General features: G+C 44.9%; 1 protein-coding gene across 2 annotated transcripts in view; it reads right to left on the bottom strand.

Moving 5' to 3' along the window:
• The window catches only part of LOC138582077 (ras-related C3 botulinum toxin substrate 1-like), a 68539-nt gene that overhangs the window by 7945 nt on the left and 35993 nt on the right, over positions 1-24601 (bottom strand). For both annotated transcript variants that reach the window (XM_069653029.1, XM_069653028.1), the window contains exons 2-3: positions 12510-12581; positions 12088-12205 (exon numbers count right to left, since the gene is read on the bottom strand). In XM_069653029.1, coding sequence (XP_069509130.1) covers positions 12088-12205; positions 12510-12581 — 190 coding nt within the window. The remainder of the gene's footprint in view (positions 1-12087; positions 12206-12509; positions 12582-24601) is intronic.

Raw genomic sequence — 24601 nt, 5'->3', positions numbered from 1 at the left:
TATGAATTCAAATTTAAATGTTATATAGCGTTTCAGAAGTCAGAGTTTTTAGCCAAAAATAGAATGCTTTTTAAACACGTTGGGCCTGACTTCCACTTGGGTGAGGCCTGAACATTTCAGATTTGCTCATGCAGCCTGAATCCTGATTGGCAAAGAGAGCAAATCTGGGGCGGTCTGGAGGAACTTTGCGATGCCCTTAGGCACATTATTGCGACTCATTCTGACACATGAACATCTCCAAAATGCTTTAGGAAGCTCCAAAGATGCCCCAGTTTCTTTATTTGTCAATAAGGTCAAAGATAGAATGAGCAAATCCTAGATCTTCAGGCCATTTACTGGATTTCTCTCATGTAAAGCACCATGCATTGGGCCCAAAATCTGGATGAGCACCTGCGTTTTGCAACTATCACACTTTAGCAAATATTTATTATTTTTTATTTTTATTGTTTCATTAGTTTATTACAAACTTTTGTATTACATTACATTACGTGTCCATTGCTCCATTAGTTCAAAAAGTCAACATTCCTTCCATTTCTATGAACTAAAATACATCCTCAATCCTACCTTATCGCAAATAATTGTCCACTAAGCGCAGAGAGGACCACAAAAGCATCAAATCAAGGAAGTGCCATGACAAAGGACCCTCCTGTTCTCCGCAGTCATTTATTATAGTGCTTCAAACAATCACACATCTTGTTTTAGGATTTCGTCCAAAACGTCAACTGTCACACATGTGTGCATATGATTTTCTCCTTGCAGGATTTGTTGCCACCATTCGTCCATCTCAAGTGTCACTGGTGCAAATTTTACCAAGTGGAAGGAAGCATCTTACTAGATTTAATTTCAGACACCTTGTTTTGAGGTGACATACTGATTCCATCTCTTTTTTGCAGAATCTGCATTAATTGTCTTTGAGCTTCTTTGAATGTCTCATATGCAGTATTTTTTTTTATTGGATACAAGTTCAGTCTCGGGTGAAGAAATTGGTCCTGATGATATAGGCTTGGGCATCTTACTAGATATTTCATAGGCCTTTTTATTGCACTAGCTTCACACATTAAATTCAGTAAGGAGCTGAGAAACAACCTTTTGTTGATGGTCTCTATCCAGTCATTTTGTATTACCTTCCATTTAACAGCGCAGGGATTCTCTCTTAGTGTGTCTATTAAGACATTTAGGTAATCAATTTGGCCTTGCCATTTTTTCATACCATCTCTTTAATAGGCCCGGATAAGCCCCATCTGAGGATAAGCCCAATATGTGATACGGTTTTGCTGACAATGACATGCACATTTTCTGTAGGAGTGACAAAGATTTCCATAATCCTATGGATTGCATCTTTTGAATCCTCAATTCATACCGGATTGCTGCGATGGATGTACACATGGGTAAGCGCAGGACCTTCCTCCAGAAATACCTTTCCAGAGTGTTCCATATTGTCCAGCTTAAATTCAGACCCGATTCACTGCCAAAGTTTATTGCTGCTGTTACTTTCTGTGTGTAAAACATGAGAGGTTTCATGGTGAATTTGAGGTGTAGAATGATTCCTTGCTCAGACAACATTTTGATCTTTAATTTCAGATCTTGAAGCCATTACCATCCTCTTACACATTTATTAAACGAGATTCCCAGATATATAATAACGTTGGTAGTTCCGATTATTTCCTTGCCTGCTCTGCATTGAAACGTCTGCCTTGTTTTCCCCCACTTAACCACCCAATTACATGATTTTAGATTTGCTTGCATTTATTTCAAGCTCTTTCTTCTTAAGATAGTTGTGAAGAAGATTTATCTGTCTCTGGAATCCTACTTGGGTCCTATCCATAACACCAGATCGTCTGCGTATATGACCCAAGAAATTGGTGTTCCATTTACTTTAGGGGGAAATATGTTGACATTATTAAATATATTAGGCAAATCAGCTAAATAAAGCTTGACAATCAACGAAGCCAGCAGGCAGCCCTGTTTCACTCCTTTCTCTGTGGTTATCTCATCCGTTAGAGCTCCTTCAGCATTAATGAGATCAATATTTTTGTGTCAGTGTGTAGAGCAATTATGGCATGTAAGACGTCCTCTGGACACTGCCACAACTTTAGTTTTCCCCATAGCATTGATCTATTGACACTGTCAAAGGCTAGACGAAGATCGATGAATACTAGAAACAAAGTTTGATGGGATTTTAAATTTTCAGGCTTTAGTTTGCTCGATAGCATAAGATTTAGATCTGTCCCCACTCCCTTGGTTAATCCAGTCAGTCTTGCATCAATGATTGTTCTTCGTCTGCCCATTTAGATAACCTTTTATGTCGGAGAGGCAAATAAGTTACCAATTACGTCTGACAAGGCAATTGGCTGATAGTTGTTTGGATTTAATCTATCACCTTTCTTAAAGATAGGGAAAACTATTGCCAGTTTACAAGATGACGGAATTGTCCTTGTTCTCGAGATTTGCCAAAACAGGATTTTAATAAACTGTGCCCAGGCCCCCTTGTTTTCCTTTAGCATGATGTTAGTCACCCCATTGCGTCCTACCTCACCTGAGTTCCTTAATTTTGTTATTGCATCAACAATTATATCTTTTTTAAAGTTGAAATCCCAGGTCACTGTAGCCTCTTCCATTTCTTCCTCTCGTGACTTAGTTGACCTTGCGAAACCTTCTTTAAAATGTTTGACCACCCGTTACTGCATGTATGCTGTTACTTAATGATGCTTTCTGTGACAGAGTCCCTTCATTTATTATTGCCCACGTTTCTCTTGAATTCCAATGGTAAATGGAGTTTAACATTTTCTCTGCTTGCTCTTGGTCCCGTATAATTCTGAAGGAAATTATGCAAATTACATTATCTTTGCCTTTGTCTCTTTGCAAGATCCTCTTCTGCGCCACTACTTCCTGGCTATACAAATGTTTAGGTTGTTGATAACATTGCTTAAATCCTGTATTTGTTGATTGATACTTTGCCAGTAGTGGCACATAGTTTGGTTCTTGCATATTCAGGTTGATTCATTTCTTAGTTATGTTTTCAATTCTTCTCAGATCGAGCCATAGGCCATTTTTCCCTGTGTTTATTTTGAGATCACTGCAGTGCCTCTCCACCTTTCCCGCGTTGTGGCCACTACTTTCCATAGCCATGATTCGAAAGTCTTTTGTGTTGTTTTGGAGGTTTTCTGACACCCAGATGTAATCTAATGTGGCTTTGCACTCATTATGGTGCCATGTTGGCTTGGCGAGAATATCTCCCCTAGTTTGACCATTTAGTATCATGCAGTTCCTTACCTCCATTTCTTGGGCTTTCCTTTTGCCTATGCCTTTTATAGTTAAGTCACCACATATTATAATATGTGGATTCCTGAATTCCATAGTACAGTCGTCAATCATCTTGGTTACTGAGGCAATCAGACTTCCTGTTGTTATTTTTACTGGATTCCAGTATACATTGATGACTAGCAAGCAACCATAATCGATGTTCACATTATTGCCATTTCCCAGTACAGTCCCCTGTACAAATAAATGTGTATTTGTGTTTTTTATCACAGTTAGGCCGATGTTATTCCTAATCATTGTTAAGTGTTCAGAGAATGGTCTACCGTTTTGGTTTTTACCCACTGCATTAAGTAAGGTTATAAATCCATCACTCACAGGGGGCTCCTGCTGCCAGGTTTCTTGCAAACAAATGATCTGGTGATCATCTTTAATTATGCCCCTCTTGTTGAATAAATGAACAAATCCTCGTGTATTCCAGGAAATGAGGGACCTTTCACTTGTCCTCCTCCCGGGTCAGGAGCTAGAACTGAGGTGAGGGTTTATCACTTCTATCAGAATTTTGTCGCACAGTATCTTGCAATTGCTAATTTTGCTAATTTGCTAAGCTTAGAAATGGGGGGCAAACTGGAGATCTCTGGAGCATCTCAGAGATGTCCTTTGACACGTTTTATCAATCATATTTCCATGGGAGCATATGAAAGATTTGCTCCAGTTTTCAGACTTGATGTACAAGTTAGGGAGGTGCAATTTAGACCTGCTTGCACCCATCTCCTCATTTATATCATTGGAAATGTTTGTGAGCCAAGCGCCATGGGTTCTTTATAACTTTTAAATAAATAACATCAAATCTTGGTAAGAATGATCAAATAAACTCAACTTTTTCAAAATGTTTTTAAAGTTTTTAAACTATCAAGCCCCATTTTTCGATCTATTATCAATTATCGAAGTTTTTAAATAATCATCCAAACCTCTGCGTAGCAGGATGTGAAATAGAACTTTGTTAAGTAAGAGAAGGAATCAGTTTAATAAAGATAACCAGTATGTAATCAAATCACACCTTAAACAATAAGGACATGCCAAGCATGCACAATGACGATAACAATGGAACCAAAGAGACAATGATTAAAGGGTAATTGTAATACTGTGACCAACTTAATAAAAGATGGCACTTCTCTCAGAATTGCCAAAGGAACATTGTTCTGACATTACCACACCCAGTGTATAATGGGAAAAGAAAGTGTCCAGAATGGCCCACATAGTCATGCTGCAAACATCTTCAAGAGAAACACCTTCAGAAAGGAGCCCACGAGGAAGCCACACTTTGATGGACATTCCCTGCAACTACTGCAGTGTCACCTTAAAAGAAGCATAAGCCATGGAGATACAGTGGTCAACCTAACCCAAAGGCGTAGGACACCAACCCGGGGTTCCATACCCCATGTCCAAACAAAGATGGAGTCACAAAGTTTGAATGATGCAGGCATAGCGAGTAAGTCCTTAACAGCCCTCCCCACATCCAAGGGAGACTTCAACTCAGACAATAAGGAAAGCACTATGCCCTAATTCTGGGGACCAATAAGGTGGTCATTCCAGGGGCCAGGTGCCACCCAAGGCAGTGGATGTTGGATCAAGTACTGGCATATGGAGGACCCCTTGTCACCCAGCCTTGGACACTGGCACGTGGCAGGGGACAATCACAACGCCTCAATAAGGGCCAGACCTGGGATTCTAGATCCTCATCAATCCGGCAGGCCACTTGGGCAGGTTAGTTTTGGAAGCTCTACCCCTGGCCAAACCCCTGGTGAGATCCTGCAGGATAAGTATAAAACACCCCCTTCTGAATTGCGAGGGATTGCATCTCTTTTTAAACAATCTTGCAGTCTCAATGTTGGAAAAGGTACCTTTCCCTTTAATGTAAAACGTTTAGTTGACTAGACACTGGTAGCATGTATTTCAAGATGTGTAAAACTTCACCTGGGCATCAGGCAAGTCAATTTAATGTGCCAAGATGATATTCAATGAGCCTGGGTGTACAGTGGATACAATGTTGCAAGTCCACTACTTTCCTACCATAGGATGCATCAGAGGGAAAACACAGTTACAGAGGGATTGTCTCCTGGCCGAGAATTCCTCTGCCAAGGATGCAGTCTTGCAATCTTTCCAAGCACACACACTATTCAGTAACCGGAGGTGTTTAGCAAGCTTACCCAATGAGCGTTCAGTATTGATTTCACAAGGTGTGAAACCAGGAGATACCAGTGCAGCAAAGGCACCACAGGGAAGGGTCACAGAGGGATTACTGGCGTCTAACCTGGTGGATTGGCCAGTTACAGATTTGGTCCACCATTTAAGAGCAAAGTAGACTGAAGTGCCCCTAGGGACAACAACCAATCCAACGCCTCACTTACTTAACAGTCACAGGGTCCCTCACTGAACGTGACACCCAAGGGGGTGTGGGAGGTAGAACACTGTACAAAAGCAACCAACCCCAGTTGCTGAATTTGTGTGGCACGTTATTGGTGTATTTGGTGATGATAGGGGACTGAAGAGCAGTGGAAGGGGCAAAGGCTGTAGAGACCGGGGAGACTGAAGAGGTGGCAGCAGGAGGGGATCATGAGAACTAAGAGGGTCAAGGAGGAGTTAGTAACATCAGAGATTTAGAGTGGAGATAAGTTACAAAAGCTGAAGAGCTGAGCTTGGGAATGGACAAACATATGTTGTAGCAATTAAATGGCTGAGTGAGGGGTTGGTAAAAAAACAGGGCAAGAGTTGGCAAAAGGAGCTTGCAGGAGCTCAAGGTGGCAATTGAAAGATCAAACACTGAGGTTGAACAGAAGACTATCGTGTGAGTTAGGAAAGTAGAGAAACAGGTGGAAACATCAGATGCCAGACAGTCCCAAAAGGAGGATGTGAAAACTCAACAATTAAGACATCTAGAGGAGGTAGTACCTTACAGGGTGCAGAAGGAGGCGTGGTTGGCAGAAGCTGGGATTAACACTGACATGGTAACATCAGGGTATTAGAGAAGTAAGGAAGAGGTAGAACAAGAAGTGACCAGGAAAGGAGGTAGGGAAGGTGGTAGGGGAAGCTGCACAGAGGCCTGGAGTATTTCATAAGGGAGTGAAAGAGATAAACGGACATTGGTATGAGGAATAATATATATCAGAGCTTTGAGGGGAAGGGAATTAAGGGGATGAGCAGTAGACAGCAGGGACCACTCACTACTCAGCTGCAACCACTGACCCATCTGCTCAAGGAACTTTGACCCTCATTACAAGTTTGCTAGTATCCTGGCGGTAATTCTGCCAGGATACCAGTAAATGGTGATACTCTTACCGGCACTCTGTCTGGCGGTATTACGACTGGATTATGAGTGCCTGTGATGTTGGTAATTTGACATTTCAAGAAGTCCTATTGGACTCCATGGGGGGATATGCCGGTATTGCTTCAGAGGCTGTAGATGCCTAGCTACACACATGCAATGATGAGAGACATTGTTATGCGAAGAAGACCATCCTGATTGTTGGTTCTTTAGGGAAGAGCCCAGTTTTGCATGTAGGATTGAACTACTGGTACACAGTCCCTAAATACAGTCCTCCCTGTTGGCAGGTGACCTATGTGACATGGTGTTACAAAACAGTGCACCTACTTCTCGGAATCTCATTGCCAAATACAGGCTGCCAGGAACAGAACCATGGATGAGATGACTGGAAGAGAAGCCAGGACCAAGGGCTAAATGGGAGGCCCTAACAGGGACATAAACAACGCGGGTAGATCCCATGATGCGAGAAGGGATCTGATGTGGTATCTAACGATATAAACATCTTGAGCAGCCTAATGGCTTACCCATCGATGGAAGAGGAGTCCAGGGCCCCCAGAAAACAATATCAAGAAAATAGAGCTAATGGCTCAAGATGTGAAAATAGCCTAGTGTTTGTTGTACCTCTTTAGGGGTAACGTGTGACTGGATAGTTTAAGCAAGGCTTCCACCTAAATAGATGGCACCTTTACTCATAGGCCACCTCCCCTGCAGTTTTAAATAGTCTGATCCCAACTCTGCGAAGAGGCAGATGAGGCCATCTCAGTGATGGAGGGTCAGAAACTGACATTCTCAGTAAAGGGAAGTACCACAACTTCCTCTCCCATCCCAGAGTAATTCTAATCACTCCCTCTCTCTCACTACTTCCTGATGTGCTTCAAGACCATGGGAATCTTAGGAAAGGGGTAAGGCAAAGAGGAGCAGTGAGGCGATTGAACGCAGAACATTCCAACCGCATGCTTGCGGGCCCCTCCCTGTAGAAGGTGGGAATAAAGGCCTGTGTATCTGGAGAAAGCTGATCTGTTGATGGGATTGCACATTTCCTGCAGATCTTCAAGAAGAGACTGTAGGAAAATGAGAAGTGGGTGGAAGAGGGGAACATCTTTCTCAAACTCTGCACAATGCTATCTAGTCAAATAAGAGGCATCCAATGAGTGAAGAGTCTCCTCTGCCTACAGGAACTGTGGCGTTGCTTGCACCATATGGACCCGGATATAATTCCACCCTGTATGTTGATGTAGAACAGGACAACCCTGTTTTCGAATTTGATTAAGGCAGAATTGCCTTTACCAGATGGGGAAATGATTCCACTATGGACAAATTGTCCTGAGTACTGGGCAGAATGGAATTGACCAGCAAATGGGAACTGATGCTTTATCCAGTTTCTTCCTTTTCTTCTGAATTATATATATATATTAGTAATGAGGCAGCACAACTTCTTTCAAGGACTACTGGTAAATACTTACTGTACACATTGTTTGGAAGGGGACACGATCTTCCCGCACCCCGAAGTGCTTTAGAATAAGGCACAGTGCACATGTGGGAATAGCATCCATCTCAGATATTAGCAGCCATGTTCAAGGGCAAAGCTTAAACGGAGGGCGGCAACCAGCATCCCAGTCCTAGGCCGTGAACAGGAACAAGGAATAGGTTGTATCCCGGGCACTGATGAGAAAGGCCAGAGCTACACAGGTCAATAAGCCCTTCATTGTCCAAAAATGTTGCCAACTATTGCGCCCTGCGAAGAATGTGCCCTGCAAGGCAATGGGAGTGGGGCTGGGCGTCTTTGTACAATACAATCCCACGAGAAGGAGGGCACAGGCCTCCAATCCCCACCAGTCCCAACTCTAAGTTATATCACCCAATTGCCCTGGCTTTAGGACCCATGAATTCCAATGCACTAGCCAGCCCCACACCACTGATCATAAACATGCTGGACCCTTCGAACAATCAAAAAGATCAGAAAGCAGGGCATTCCTACCTTCAGTCCCAGATCACATGACTTGTGCTGCAAGGTGCAGGGAGGGATGAAATTATAGCCCAGAACGAGAGTGGAAGATGTTGGAGAGATGCCAGCCTGTCTGGGAGTGAGTGAAATGTGAAAGTTAGTATGACCTCTGCTTTCCCCTTGAGCCCCTGTCTGCTTGTACCAGGTGCATTGTTACATATATAGAGATGTGTTGTTTTGTTCGCAATATGAGTGCAACTTGGCTGCCTTCTGACAGATGACGACTGCAGCATCGCCCACGTGGAAGAAGATGGACGGACAGGGCTGGCACCAATGGCCTGGCATTCCCTATGAAGCAGGTAACCTATGTGTAGGATTGCACCAACCAACCGCGCTGGTTTCTACTGTATGTAATGATGTCACTGATGATGCAGCACACCTTCATAATGTGTTGCACTGAAAGATTTTTACTAGAGTGCTGCGCAGCAGCAGAGTTCGCTTTTTCCTTTGTATGGAAATAAACGTTGTTATCCTTGCAAGAGGTGTATTGGGCCTTTTTCCCTAGTGGGTTGTATTTTTTCTGGTGTGAGCATCTAGGGACTTTCCTACAACATCCTTGGCAGATGCCAGAGCTGCAGAGCCCTCAAGTGTCATTTAAGATGTTCAATAATGCTTGCAAATATGTAATGTTTCACCCTCTTACCAAGCTATCTCCCTAACATTTCCAAATCTCTTTGTTGCTCCTCTTCTACCATTGGGAATGGTCTGGGATCATTAAGTAGGTTCATAATAGGTGAAGAAACAGGGCACACAGTGGAAAGTATCGGAGTGGGTGGTTCCAGGATCATATCCAACACAGGGATTACAGGTGGGATCCTTCCTAGGAATATTTGATCAATCCCAGAATTTACAGCCACCCTAACTAAAGCCTGGATCTGTTCAGGTGAGAAGGTCGCTGCCGGATTGGTGTAACTGGCAATCACCTTCTGATGTCTATTTAATGGGAGGGTGCTCTGCTTCTACCATCATGGATCCACTGTTCCCAGTCCTTACCCTGCTTTCTTCTGGGACAGATAGCGAATCAAGGACTGCAAGAGGGATGACTTCCTCTCTCTCCCACTCTCTGCATTTGTCTGTGCAGCATTAGCCATTCCAAAATACGCATAAAAGGCTTGGTTATTACCACAGTCAATTCCTTAATTGTGTCCTCCACTTCATCTGCCCAATTCCTACACAAGAGGTGCCCCCATATTGCATATGCACCACTGTGTGAATGTGAGGATTTTACATCTGGGATCTCTAGAAATAGACAAAAATCAAGGACTGTTGCTTCTGCGATAATGTTTCTGTTGCAATGAGGAGCCTCCGCCACCAGGGCTCTTCAGTAAATACACAGGGCCTCATTACACGGACGGCGGTGGACCAAGGTGCTATTAGCACCTTGGTCCATGCCGGTAAAATACTGGCACCGCCTTGGTGGAAAGGGGAATTACCGCCCTATTCCAAGGTTGGTGGGGCGGTAATTCCCCCTTCCCCCATTGTCCTTCCCCATTCCCATTTTTGCCCCATAGGGAATAATGGGAATGGGGAAGGTGCTAATTATGGCACCGCAAATTGCGGTACCGTAATTAGCTCCCTGGTCCCTTTGCGGGTTGGTTTTTAACGCCTGCAAAAAGCAGGCGTTAAATTCTCCAACCCGCAAAGGGACCTCGTAGTAAGGCGGTAAGGGTTTACCGGTACCGGTAAAATACTGGTACCGGTTAACCCTTACCGCCTACTGTGTAATGAGGCCCACAGCCTTGGAGGCTTTTTTAGTGGGAGTGCAGGGTTACCAACTGCTGCTCTCAAATTCAAATTCAAGTACCCAATGATCCCACAACCCCCTTAGAATAGGTGTGCATACCACAGGCTTGTCTGACTCTTAATAAATAAATAGTCTTCGTCATCTGCATGATCTGTTATGTTAAGAGTCTTTCATACCAGCCCGGTCGCCACTGTAGTGGTGTTACCGTGCTGAGACATGTCTAGAAGGTGGCATAGGGTACAACCACCAGGGGTAAAACCAGATCATCGTCTGTGGGGGAAAGGAAAAAAGGATAATAGTTGAAAGGAAATAAAAAAGAAGCAGGAGTAATACCTTACGTATCAGGCAAACAGACGGTTAGGTACAAAGGGTTCAATGAAAGAATATTATGCTCGTGGTCACAGGGGCGCAGAGTAGTCAATGGTTATTGGATGAAACCACAGATGACTGAAAGAAGAGCGAAAAGAGATATCCAAGATGGCAAGCAAAGTTTCATGACGCCACTGTCTAGTCGATGCAGGTGTGGTGCTACAGTCAGTAAAAATGAGATGGTCTTCAGATGTGCTCAAGTGAGCCATTGAAGGGTGGAGGACCTTTCCACCAGATAGGGTTATTAAACCAAGCTCCTGATTAATCTAGAAGTGTTTATCTTGCAGTGCCAAGCCAAAGTAACATAGGTGTCAGTGCTTTGAATTGGTAGAGTAATAGGTGAAAGCAAGGAACACAAGAGGGAGGGTGGGAAGAGGATGAGGTGGAAAACTCAGCAGAGCAGAGTGCCATACCTAATTGTCCACAAGGTGCAGAAAACATACATAGAGAATCAGACCTCTAAATAAGAAGGACCACAAGTGAATGGGACAACATATTGTCAACAACTCCAATCGTTTGTAGCAATTAGAATCAACTCAACAGAATAAACAGGAAGTATGACGCACACAACCCTACATCAGGTAAAACAGGGATGTTCACACATTCATACAATCTTAATTCCTAAATAGAGAAGATGCATAAAACATTTATTGGTATGCCCTGAACATGACAAATGAAATGTGCTTAGTGATACAAGCCACAGCTTTCTGGAGAAGGAAATACCAGCCAGAAATATTCTATACTAGACAAGAAGGACCAAGATAAGGAAACAGAAAGGAATACAGAGATAATAAAACCGGTATGTGTTAGGAAACAGGGCACTCTCTTCAATAGGTGTGATGTCTTTTTTCAAACGCGAGTTACCTGGGCGGGCTCTCTGTGCAGGAATAGACTGGAGAAGGTTGAGGACTTGATTTACTTTTCAAGTAGGCCGTGATTGCCAGTGACAGGCGAGGGAATGGTGTAGGTTTTAGGTTAGGGACAGGTTTTTTAAGTTTAAGTTGCAGGAATGCAGGTGCCTGTCCACGTATCGCATTGAAGGGGAATGCAAAGTGCTTTAAAAGCAATTCTCCTGCAGACAGGGAGCGAGTGTCATGAGTGGAGGGACTGGGGAACGTTGTCCCGTAAAACCAAGTCAAAGACGAGCATGAGCCGCCACATTTTGAACTCTCTGGAGAAGTGAAATTAAGTATATGTATGCTGAAGAAAAAAGAAAATCACTAGGAAATACTTACCCTAACTCCATGTGGGGCCTATACTCGCTTGAGTGACAGGAAAAACGTGGATGCTTGAAGGAAGATCAGCTTTTTATACCCTCCTCATAGTTGCCCGCCTCATTGCGTGAGGGCTTTGACAAGGAAAAGGGACAAAGTGGGAAGCACTTACTGTCTGCGTGTATGAAAGGGGCCGGAGTCGGTCATACTCCTCCTGTCCAGCTGTGTCCCAGAGTCCTAGGTTCACCGTTTTCCCATCCACCATCATGTTGGCAGAATAGTTTTCAAATCTGCAAGGGGGCAAGAAACGGAAGGGGGTAAAGGGTCAGAGGGACAGATGGCAAGAGGAATGAGAAAGGGTAGTGGCCAAAATTGGATAATTAAAGAGAGCGTAGAGAAGAGGCTTTGTTTTTGCAAGAAAAGGGGATAGGATGGAGAAATGAAAGCAAGAATGAAACATATTTAGGTGAGAGGGAGACAAGAGGTAAAGGTACAGAAAGAGAAAAAGAAGTGTAGAGTAAAATGTGTAAACACATCTTTTCACTGTCCGATAAAATAGAATTGCTCCCCCACCTGATACCAATAGATACTCACACAGTCGGGATATATTCCCTAGGGAAGGCATTGCTGGTGTAGCTGATGAGCAGACAGGTTTTACCCACAGCTCTATGAAAGAAAGAGAGAGGTAAAATCCATGTTATATTATTGAATAAACATTACTGTGTTCTCTGTCTTTGGTTTTTGGGATGACAATCCCAGGTAAAGGAAGGTTCATTGTTGCATTGTCAAGAAAAAAAAAAAACACATTTTAATGTTCTAACTTCATCGAATCCCATAAGAGAAGTTCTTAAAAGAATTGTTATACCTTCATAAATAGCCCGTCTGCACCCCTCATATGGATAATGCAATGCCCCACTGACCAGGTTTTGCTTGGATGAAATTCTTCTAATTTTCATGACTGTAAAAGTAGAAAGTGTGGTTATTCGGTGGGGAAGTCTCACGCTCTTGAGGGCTTCGTCGTAAACAGAGCCTGCAATTGCCATGTGGAAATACCATTTGACATGTCTCTTTGTTATTAAGGGGTCATCTAACTGGGAAGCTCTTGATGTGGAAGGCAGCAGACACAGATGTGAGTGGGGAACCGATTATTTCTTCTGACAAGCTCTCATAACAGGGCTGAATTTCGGCTAATAAGAGGTAGATAGGTTCTTTTCCACCTGTACTCCCCCAGTCGGTGCTTAATTGACAAAGTAAATTCCTCCTTTTGTACAGTCTAGTCCACTTCCTTAGTTTCTTAGTTTACGCTACTTTGACTTACACATCTTTTTTGTGGAATTACACATTTCTTCACTTCATGCATATTACCAAACTGCATGCCTTTGGGCCTCATCACGAGTTGGGCGGTAGCCCTCAAATGATGCAGTAATGATGTTACTGCCGCATTTAAGGGCCCGCCCAATTTCGAGTCTGGCGTGTTTACCACCAGCAGAGAGCTGGGGGTAAAGACGCTGGAAAAATGCCAATTTTTGGTGCAATTACCACTGCCAGTATTACCAAACAGTAATTGCACCATGATCAGGCTGTAATGTCGTCGGATGGGTGCGCACTAACACAAATAAAGTTGGGCGCTATCCCAGCCGGAATACCGCCCAACTCGTGATGAGGCCTTTGACTTACAATACCTACAGTTCGTTGCCCTTCCCCATAGTCTGCTTGCTGTTGTCTTCTGTCTTTAAATCGTGTCGATGCAGACACAAAACCTGATGAGATTGTGCAGGGTGACATTACTGCATTCTAGTACTTCCAGACGTAGATTCAGAATGGTGAAAATAATGCTACACATACATATGTTTTGCTTAAAATGTTTCTATGAGTTATTTAGCTTTTTTGATATGTGTTATTTGTGGACTTTTCAAGTCACCTCTTTATAAAATTATTTTAGCATTTTAAAGTCAAAGGGCCTCATTACACGGATGGCGGTAGGGATTTACCGGTACCGGTAAAATACCGGTACCGGTAAATCCCTACCGCCTTACTACGAGGTCCCTTTGCGGGTTGGGGGATTTAACGCCTGCTTTTTGCAGGCGTTAAAATCCAACCCGCTAAGGGACCTCGGAGCTAATTACGGTACCGCAATTTGCGGTGCCGTAATTAGCGCCTTCCCCGTTCCCATAGAGCCCTATGGGGCAGAAATGGGAATGGGGAAGGGCAATGGCGGAAAGGGGATTTACCGCCCCTCCAACCTTGGAATGGGGCGGTAAATCCCCTTTCCACCAAGGCGCTAATAGCGCCATGGCTCACCGCCTACCGGGTAATGAGGCCCAAAGAATAACACATGTTGGTACCCAGTAAGGCTGAGAATATATGTGGTCAAGTGCCTAAATTGAACATTGGTCTGAAATGATGGATTCACTACTTAATCCTGTGAACCTGTAGAAATGTTTTTTTATCACACTATGGCATATATGTGTCTTCCAAGCAGTGATTCAGTTCACAAATGCATAATAAAAAGCATCCCTCATGGTTTAATATACTTGACTGTTGTTCCATACATAATTGCAGTGCAGAATTGACACGGGAGTGGGAGCCCTCTACTGAAAGCAAACACAGCCAGTGGGTAGGTGCCCGGTCAGGAGGTTCCACAACCATGTTTTAGCTCAACGTACCTTACACAGAGGTGAAATATACATTTGCACTCTTGTTCAGTGGAGAATTGCCTAGCATTTTGGGCCTGGATTTCCCAGGTGGCTAGGACCAGACTGATATGCAAATAGGAATTTCTACATTTTATGGACAGGCCGAGTTCGACACCTTGCCTTGCTTCTGGTGAGTGTGTCGTGTAGATGAATGCGGGTCGTCCTAGAATCCACCTTTATCTCTGAAGGTGCAAATCTAGTCCCTGGGGAAAAACCCAACAGGCATAACACCTCAACACCGCAGTGTGTATTAGTGGTGTTCTGCAGGTCAAGTGTCGGGGGGAAATTCTCCCGGTGTCTGCTGGGCCGTCCGCGGACCTCTGGGCAGGGAGGCCCCAACTCCTCCCGTATATCCCAAAAACAACAGAGTATGAGACACACGCAAGAAGCAAGGTGGTTCTGCTGTTTATTAGACAAAACGGCAGGGATGGGTCAAGGATCGTACGCGTCCGTCCTGACACTCTCTCCTAATCGTGGGGCTCGCAGGCCCTTTTTACCTTAGTATGACGCGCTACTTGCGTCACCTGGGAAAGTTAGCAAAAAACCTATCGCCACTCTGGATTGGTTGCTCGAGTGGTAGGGTTAGTATAGCATACGTATAGATAGTATTATTAGTGGTCAAGGGTTAGTCAGGTGGTATACTTGGGTTGTCCCTTCAATTTGATACATGAAAATTGTTACATGAAGACCCCTGAGGATTGGTCAATGTTAATGGCGTCAGTGATAAGAGCCCCATGTTCTGATTGGTCCACTCGCGAGCCCCCCAGTCTGGGACCATCGCTGTTCCCAGCTCGCGGTGCACCTGTCATTTGCAACAATGTTTCACTATGGGTATGTGCAGACAATGTGAGGATTTATTCATATGCTGGAAGGCCGACTACTCCCACCGCCGCAGATGTTCATTGGGTCGCTTAATTGTATCTGCCTGTGTCTTGAAACGGGGGATCCAGGAGCCTCCCTCTTCCTGGGCTTGGCACCCTGTCAGGTTCGGCTTGGTCACGTGAGGTGGGACCGTGGTTGGGGCAGAATTCTGCACAATTAATATTGTTTTTTCCACTGTGTACCTGGTTTAATTTGCAGGTGTGACCTTGGCGTTGGCTTGCGGCATGCGAGTTTGCAACATTGTGCCCTTGGCTGTCTGCTTTCGGCATGCTCATTCTGCAGGGTCAGCAACCGAACTCTTGCTCATTCAATGTTCATGGAAGCTCTTGCTTGCGGCCTACTTGGGTCTGGTGTATAGGTGGAGCCGTTTGATACACAGGTGCTTTAGGTTATGGTATCATATTGCCTTATCCCCAGTATCGTGTCTTCGTTATATTTCTCATTATGGCGCCTGGGTTTAAGAGAAGCGTGAGCAAGCTTTTTAGATGAGTTCATTGTGCGTCTTGCGTTTCTGCATCTTGAAAAGCCTATGTGAAAAATAATAAAGATGCACGTCCGTGGGTGTGTCCGTCACCTACGTCATAGCACTGAGTATGTTCTTCGTGTGGATTGGTGTGGGAGTGTCCAGTGTGCATGTTTGCACGGGTGTGCTGACCGTTGGCTAGGTCGTCATGGCATCTCTAACGATGTGTTGATTTAGTGCTGGATGGTTCAGTCGAGTCCATCCATGCCGCAGGTGTCGGCATGGGCAGGGCAGGCTGCTGGGCACATCCGTATGTTCCTGTACCAGGGTATTTGGTCGTCTGGTAGATGGGCAAACTCCTCTCGTGGCGGGTGCCTGGGCCGTGATCCTCTAGGCCAGGGGCGAGAGGGGATTGGTGGGAGCCTTTTGTTCCATTCTCCCACTTCAGTCCCCCCTCTGGTCGACTTGTCGACCACAAACATATCCTTTTCCTTATCTCCTCTCTCTCTCCATATTTTAGTTACTCCTCCCAAATGCCCATAGTGGTTAACATTATCTTCAAATGACCAATACATATATACACATGTTCCTCCAGGTGTGCAGTATACCCATTTCCCTATGTAGCTCCTTGGGTTTCTTGGGTTTTCGAGCTTCACGGATGGTGGGTCCAGGTGGTTGGTGATGATCTGGTTGCGCAACTTCTCTCTCTCTTTTATTATTGTGCCTGTGTGTTGGCCGTCATCTGCTGGCATCAAGGGGTGCATACCGACCATTTCGATCATCTCGTCTGTGGTGCGTGCCTTCCGGGCCTTCCAAAATCTTGTTATGATCAGTGCAGCTCCAGCCAAAATAATGCATCCAACTATAACCTTCAGTCCATCTGACATCCAAGATGGCATCCATGACCATAATATCGAAAACCAGCTCTCATCCTTTTTCAGACTTTTACTTTCATCCATCATTTTGGAGTGCATCTGGGCCAATTGTGACACTGCTTCTGTCAGTGTACCATTGTCAGCATCGTTGGCAGGGATGAATGTGCAGCATGATTGTCCTATCTTTGCACAAACTCCTCCTTCAATTGCTGTGAGGAGGTCCAGTACATATCTGTTCTGTAGGGCTACCATCCTCACTGCTCGCAGTTCCTCTTTTATTGCGTTGAATCCATTTACTGTAGAATTAATTGTCATCATTAGTTCCCATCTAGTTATCTGGAGCCATTTTGCGTTTGCGTAAGCCTGTAGTCCCGGATGTATGATTGAGGAGAAGAACATTGCTGCTCTGCTGAATAGTCTGTGTTCTGGCAGAATTGAAGTGAGTGCTGTTTCCGACCTTCCCCATAGGTAATTTCCTGTCAGAGGTTCTCCTTGTCTTTTCTTTCTATTCAGGACAGTGTTGTTGCCGTTGTTTTTGTTCTCTGGCCCTTCTGGGGCTGTACAGATCTCTTCTTCCTCTTGTTCCCTTCATCCATTTTGGGGACGTTCGCCACATTCACATGTTTCTGGGGCACCACTAGTGATGGTACATTAACGTGCACCATTGTGCATATACCATTCCACAGAGGGGGCAGTGTGTGGTATGCCTTCTCTCCGCAGGCCCAGTAATGGTCCATTACTACTGCTGTTCCTGCTGTCCCCTCAGGTAACTCCGTCACGCTTGCACAGTTGGTGTTGTATCCCACGTCCACTTCTCCTTTATGTTGGTAGCATACCTTAGGTGCAGTCAGCGGCAGTATTATTATTGGGTCTTCATCCTTCTCTATCCACGTTAGCATGGGTACGTACTTGACCCAAGTCATCCAACATCTGTTGTTGTGTTCAGCAATAGTTGTAGTATCCTCTCTCATTACCATGTTGCTGCCAACCACTCCTGTGTCCCATTTGTCACCCAGGTACACCTTTCCTGTTATTATTATCAGTGGTCTTTCCCAACATCCTTGTTTACCAGGAACTTCAGTGGCGTACCAATCACATGGTAGGTACTGTAGTGTTACTTTCTTTGTTTCTCCTTTTTCAGGGCCACCTGTTATGTATCTGAATGCTTCAGCATGTAAACTGGCCTTGTGGTAACTCAAATAACCCTTGAGGAAGTTATTTTCGTACGGGTATGTGTCTCGTGTTTTCCATACCAGGTGCACCGTGTTCCCTTGAAATCTTCCTTTCCTTTGGAACAGTGCCAGGTATATTATACATCGCGCTGTCTTTTCATCTATTTCCGTGGCAAAGAAAGTTCGGGAAGCGCTCATGGCGTAAGGGATCAGTGAGCAGACGTAGCAGCTGTCTTCTGTTGTTTGTTTACCTATTTGAGTCATGTGTTGGTACCACATGTTGTTCGAGACGTGTGCTGAATTTTGTATGTAGTTGTCAATACCTTTATTATCTGAGTATGTGCTGCATTTAACTCTATTTCCCTTGTGTGGAATTTTGCTAGTACCACATGACGTAACACCTGTTGCAGCCGGGGGTGGGGGTATATTAGGTTTGGGTACAGCAAAAATATTGATAGCATAACTGTTCTGCCATACAGAGGCAGCCAAGAACCCGGTGATCATCAAAATCCCTTTCATCTTTATTACAGAGGCTAATCTCACCGGCATTTTGCTCTTACCTTGCTGCAGTCCGGCAGCTTATTCTTGCGACGTTAAAGTTGCCCGCCTGAAAATTCTCAATATGCTTGTTATTAGTGTTAGTTGTTGTTTTCAAGCTCTCCCTATCAAGTAGTCGTTCAGTGCCCAGACGAAGAGCTGTTCCCGCGCCAATCTAAGCGATCTATCTCTTAGGGCAGGCAAGTATGGGTGGAGGTGGGGCATTGAATGTTCTATGGCCAAGGGAAATGCTGTGTAGTAGACACGTACCCTCCTCCTTTTCAGGTACTTTGGCCTTTTTATGTGATATACAAATTGGTGTGATAATTCTTCAGGGTAGTTATCGTCTGAGGGTACCATCTACTCCTGGGCAGTGAACTTGTTAGTTATATGTTTTCTTAGCAGTACAATAATACGCTGTACCTGCATGTGCGAGAGAAAAGAAAGAGAACATTCAAGTGTTTACATGTGTATATGTGCAAGACAATGTCCTTCAGTTGAGTTATTACTGCAGTGGGTAGGGGGTCGATGGGCAGAGGGTTTGGGGCTCAACTGGCGGAAGTCTCTTTACTCTTTGATCGTGTGACCATGGGGTGGGCGGTATGGGAATTACCCCTTTCTATTTCAGTAGTTGTCTCTGGGGAATCTGGGGGGTGGCAGGGTATGGAGACACTTAGGCCGTTAGCTGTGGTAGAAGTCTCTTCCTCCGTTGGTGACGCTGTTGTTGTTCTTCCAATGGCCCTGTCGGTGACGCTAGGGCGGGTCTGGAGTTTGCAGATCTTTACGTCGTGTAGGTGATTCCAGGCACGTTTGTCCTGTAGCTTTACTGCTCTCGTTGATACCTCCTCTACCAGGTGGGGGCCAGTGAAGCGTGGGCTGTTCCACTTTCTGTTGAAATTGCGGAGTAGTACGTGGTCACCTTTAGCAATTTTGCACAGTCTTTCCTTTTCCAATTCTTTATCCGCGTCTTCTTGTTGATCACTCTTAGACCCGCCCCGCGTGCGCTCGAGCTGTTGAGACACAAACACTACACTAGTAATCAAAGAAGACACATATTGGTACATTTCATCACCAAGAACAGTTGCAGTGTTTTCGTGATCAGTGAATGCTCTTGTTGTTGGCGTCAGAGGAAGTCGCAGTTGACGTCCGGTCACCACCTCGTGAGGGGTGAGGTGGTGGTCGGAGCCTGGTCTATTCCTTAGCTCAAATAGGGCTAGCGGAAGGCAATACAACCAACTCTTCTTTGTTGTTTGCTGTATTTTTGCAATTGCCTCCTTTAGTAGGCCATTCAGGCGTTCGCATATACCGTTGGCCTGCGGGTGATATGCACATGCAAATTTATGCTTGATGTTCAGTAAGGATGTGATGTGCTGGAACATTTCATTGGCAAAATGCGGGCCATTATCTGACCGCAGTACCTCGCACACTCCCCACCTGGGGAAGACCTCCCTCACTAGGAATTTAGCTGCTCTGAATGCATCTGGGTGTGAGCAGGGCCCTGCTTCAATCCACCTCGAGAATGGGCATACTACCACAATCATATACCTATTTCCTTGACATACGTTGATCATATCAACATAGTCAATATGGATGTGTCGGAAGGGTCCCTCTGGCCGGGGTATAGTACCTTTTATCACCTTCAGCGTGTGACCGGCTGTGAACTGTTGACATGTGAGACAATTGCTGATAAAATTTGACACATGGGAATTCCAATCTTCCCTAGTTCGTGCTTCAATTACTTCCTTGCCTGTGTGGGCTGGGTGGTGTAGTTGGCTCAGGGCGGTGTTCAATAGTGCCAGTGGCATTACAATCTTTCCAGTGTTACCCTGGCGCCATAGTGCGTCAGTTGGTGACATTGTGCATCCTCTTTTTACCCATATTTCTTTTTCTGTCATTGGTGCAGCTGCTTGTAGCTCCATTATCTGTGTGGCTGGGAGATGGGTGTACCCTTCTCTTATCAACATCTCCTTAGCTATTCCCCTCCCTCTCCCTCTCTCTGACTCTGGAGGGTTCCATATCTCACCAAAATATGCAGCATACTTCGCGTGTGCGTCTACTGCTGCATTCCCTCTTTAGATATGATCTTCTCCATTAGTGTGTGCGGTACATTTGACCAAGGCTAATTCTTGGGGGTCATTTATTACTTCAATTAGTTCAGCCAATAAGAGAGCATGTTGCACTGGAGTGCCGTCAGCTCTCCTAAACCCTCTTCTCCTCCATTTGGACAATCCTGAGTGGACAGTAGACGTGACATATGCGCTGTCAGAATATATGGTCACTCGTTTGTCAAAGCTTTCCTTCAATGCCAAGATCAGTGCAACCAATTCAGCTGCTTGAGCAGAGTAATGCTGTGGTAATTGTACACATTTCATCGCCACACACACCGGTACCTCCGTCATTTTTACCACCGCTGCCCCAGTTCTCCTTATCCCATCACTTTGGTCAATTGTTGATGACCCATCAATGAACAAGAGCTCACCTCCGTCTAGTGCGTTCTCTTCAACCTTTCTAGTACATGAGTACATTTCAGTATTCTGCGTACAATCGTGTGCATAGTCTCCTTCCTCAATTACTTCTGCTAAAAACCTTGCAGGGTTGACCGTGCTACATCTAACAATTGATAGTTCAGCTCTAGATAAGATGATCTCATAACCTGATGCCCTCTGCGTGGTTAGTGTGGACTTAGGCTTGTTCAATATTGCAAATAGTGCATGTTCCACAAATAGTGTGGTTGGGCACCCCATGGTGATTGCTGACACTTTCTCTACCGCAAAGGCAGCTGCGGCGAGACCTTGTTCGCAAGGGAAATGACCTAACATCACAGGATCCAAGTGGCCGCTGTAAAACGCTACTGGTTTGTAGCCCAAGCTTGTTTTTTGAGCCAACACTGCTTTCATTACTGCTGAGTCGCAATGTGAAAATATAAAGAATTGTCGTTCATAATCTGGGGTGGCCAGTGCCGGAGCAGTTGATATTGCATCTTTCAGTTCATCAAAAGCCTCTTTCATTTCCATTGTCCACCCCAACTTTTTCTCCCCTTTGTTAGCTTCTTTCAACGCCTCAAGTAGGGGTCCTATGTATGAGCTGTAATCAAATACCCATGCTCTACAGTAGTTGCACAGACCCAGGAACTGCTGCAGTTCCCTCACTGTTTGTGGCAATGGCGTTTTTGAAATGGCCTGTGCTCTTTGTGGTGCAATCTTTCTTCCATATTGGGATATGAGCTGACCAATGTAAAGTACCTGTTCCTGACAGTACTGTAACTTTTCCTTGTCTACCTTGTAACCTTTTTCAGCCAATATTGTCAGCATCTTTAATGAGTCCTCTCTGCATCTTCTTTCGTTTGTGCTGCAAATTATTATGTCATCGACATACTGCAACACTGTGCTTTCCACTTCAATGTTACCCAAATCCATCTGTATTACTCTGTTGAAGATTGAGGGTGATTCGCAGTACCCTTGTGGCAATCTGGTGTGTTTCCACTTTGTGTTTCTGTAAGTGAAGCTTGTCAGATCTTGTGAGTCTGGGTGCAGTGGTATTGAGAAAAAGGCATTTTTAAGGTCGATCACTGTAAATCGTGATGCCTCTGCTGGAATGCCGCACAATATTGTGGCCGGGTTTGCAGCTATGGGGTATTCTTTTCCACTATGTTGTTCAAAGGCCTGAGGTCCTGTATGAAGCGCCAAGACCCCCCTCTAGCCTTGCGCACTGGGTATACAGCTGTGTTGCATGGTGATTCTGAGGGGACCAATATGCCATTATTTATAAGGGCCCTTATTGTTTCATATATGCCCTCATCTGCCTCTTTTGATAGTGGGTACTGTTTCACTCTGGGGAGTATTGCACCCTTTTTCAATTTTATTCTTACTCCCCCTGTGCTTTTTATGCACCCCACGTCATAGGGGCTAGTAGTCCATAATGATGTGGGTACTTTTGCCATATCCTCCTCAAAGAAGGGAACTGGGGTGGATGTGGGTGCCTCAAGTGCCATTGCAATTTTCTGTGCCACTTGTTTGTACGTCACTCTTAGCCATATTTCCACACTCATCATAAACACCATTTCACCTTCTTCTTTTTCTTCTGAGAAGAGCTCCTCATCTGACACCTGGGTGAGTCTACATCCCTCTGCTAGTGCTATCACTGCCCTCCATGCTCTTCCTTCTCTGTCTTGGGCATGTACCGCAATGTAATCAGCTGTTGCTATAATGCTCTCTATGTTCACTGAAATCACCTTTCCTTCTGGTTCATTGGCTGGTGTTTCTGGTCTGAACAAATAGGCTGCTGGCCTCCTCCAGATCTTTCCTTCTATCCCTGGCATCCATGCAAATGCCATGTCTGTCCCGTACTGGAACAGTTCACCATCTACTGGCTCAGCCCTAATCACTGTCTGTCCACAGTATGCTTGCATAATTTGTCGTACAGTGAGCATGTTAATTCCTGGAGTGGAGCAAATTATGCCGTCTTCCGTAAAGGAGATCGTCATATTCAACCTGTTCATTATGTCTCTCCCCAGTATATTTACTGGTGAGGCCCTAGAAGATAAAAGTGGGACTGACATGTCATAATCCCCTATTGATAAGGGAATGTTATCAGTAAAGGGAACCAACCCCCTAGCCCCAGAGAATCCTTGGGTGTTCATGGCTTCGCCTGACATCTTAAATTTACCTTCCCTTATGCAAGACCGGGTCGCCCCGGTGTCAACAAGGAATGATAATTTTTTGTCACCTATCGTTACCTCTATGCGTGGTTCCTCCGCACTATTAGGTGTTACCGACAGGATGGGACACACCAAGGCCGTCTGTGGGCTGTCCTATTGATGGTATAATGATTGACCACTTCCTGTGTAAGGGTTGTGTCCCAGGACCGTCACCCTACCCAGTTGTGTTTGTTGTGCTTGGGGTTGTTGTGTTATCGCTACCTGTTGTTGTGGCAGTGAATATGCCTGTGGCTGTTGTTGTGTTACTAGTTGTTGCTGTTCATTTCCCTGTTGCAATGTCTGCTGTTGCTGGATGCCCTGCTGTTCCTGTGTGGGCCTTTGTTGTCCCTGTTCGCTCCATGATGGTGTGCCTGGTCTCACTCTACACGTGCGTGACATGTGCCCTACTAATCCACAAATCCAACACACCGGTGGTTCCCTGTTCTGCCATGGAAAGCTTCCTGTGTTGTCCTGGTATACTGTTTGCCCGGTGTGGTAGGAATTTCTAAGTCCTCCCACCTGCTGTTGTGTGTTATATCCGTATCCTCTCCCCCTCATCATTCCTCCCCTTCCCCTGTTGTAATTATAATACCCAGCTCCTGGCGTTGAGTATCCTCCTCCCATGTTAGTCGTGTATGGTTGGAGTGGCGGCATCTGTTGTGTTACAGTCTATGATGATTGTATTTGGGAGGGATCTTGTGCAGCCACTACTTGTGTGGGGCTTTGAGTCATTGTTGCAGGTGTAGTTATTAGTGTGCCTTCCATCGTGTATTTAGCAAGTTTTTTCTGTCCTAGTTTAGCCTCTTCCGTTTTCCTATCCTCTTCCTTTTGTTTCATTTTTTCTTGCCATGTCCTACAATGATGCACTATTGTCAGTTGTATTTCTGGCCATGCTTTTGCTTCCATCCCCACTACTTTCTTCAGTTGTTTCTGAACTGCTTCTGGGAGCCCTTGTATTAGTATATGGTAGAATATTGCTGGTGTTTTGTCCCATTGTTCTCTAGTTTCCATGCGCCACTTCTCTTGAATTTCCTGGATATAATCAACAGGATCTTCGTTCTCACGCATCTTGCGCGAGGTAATTGCTCCTATGTCTGATGTGTCTGGATACTGTACCCTCAGTGCCTGCCATAATGCATGTCTGCAGTTTGCGAATGGTGCCCCATCGTGTGATGTGTTTGTTATTGTGACCCCAGGGAAGCCCGCTCTCTTTCAGATGTCATCCGCTGCATCCCCTAATATTGATATTAGAAGGCCCTTTACATCCCCCACTGCCAGTTTCTGTCCTGCGGTGTGTTTTTCCATTTCATATATCCATTTACCCGCACCTCCACTTAATGATGGGAGCCTGCACTTTATATTTTC

The sequence above is a fragment of the Ambystoma mexicanum genome, chromosome 3q, assembly GCF_040938575.1.
Source record: "Ambystoma mexicanum isolate Mex_15411 chromosome 3q, UKY_AmexF1_1, whole genome shotgun sequence".
In the NCBI taxonomy this organism is placed as follows: Eukaryota; Metazoa; Chordata; class Amphibia; order Caudata; family Ambystomatidae; genus Ambystoma; species Ambystoma mexicanum.
The sequence above is the reverse complement of the archived record's forward strand: the minus strand, read 5'-3'. Positions and strand labels throughout refer to the sequence as shown.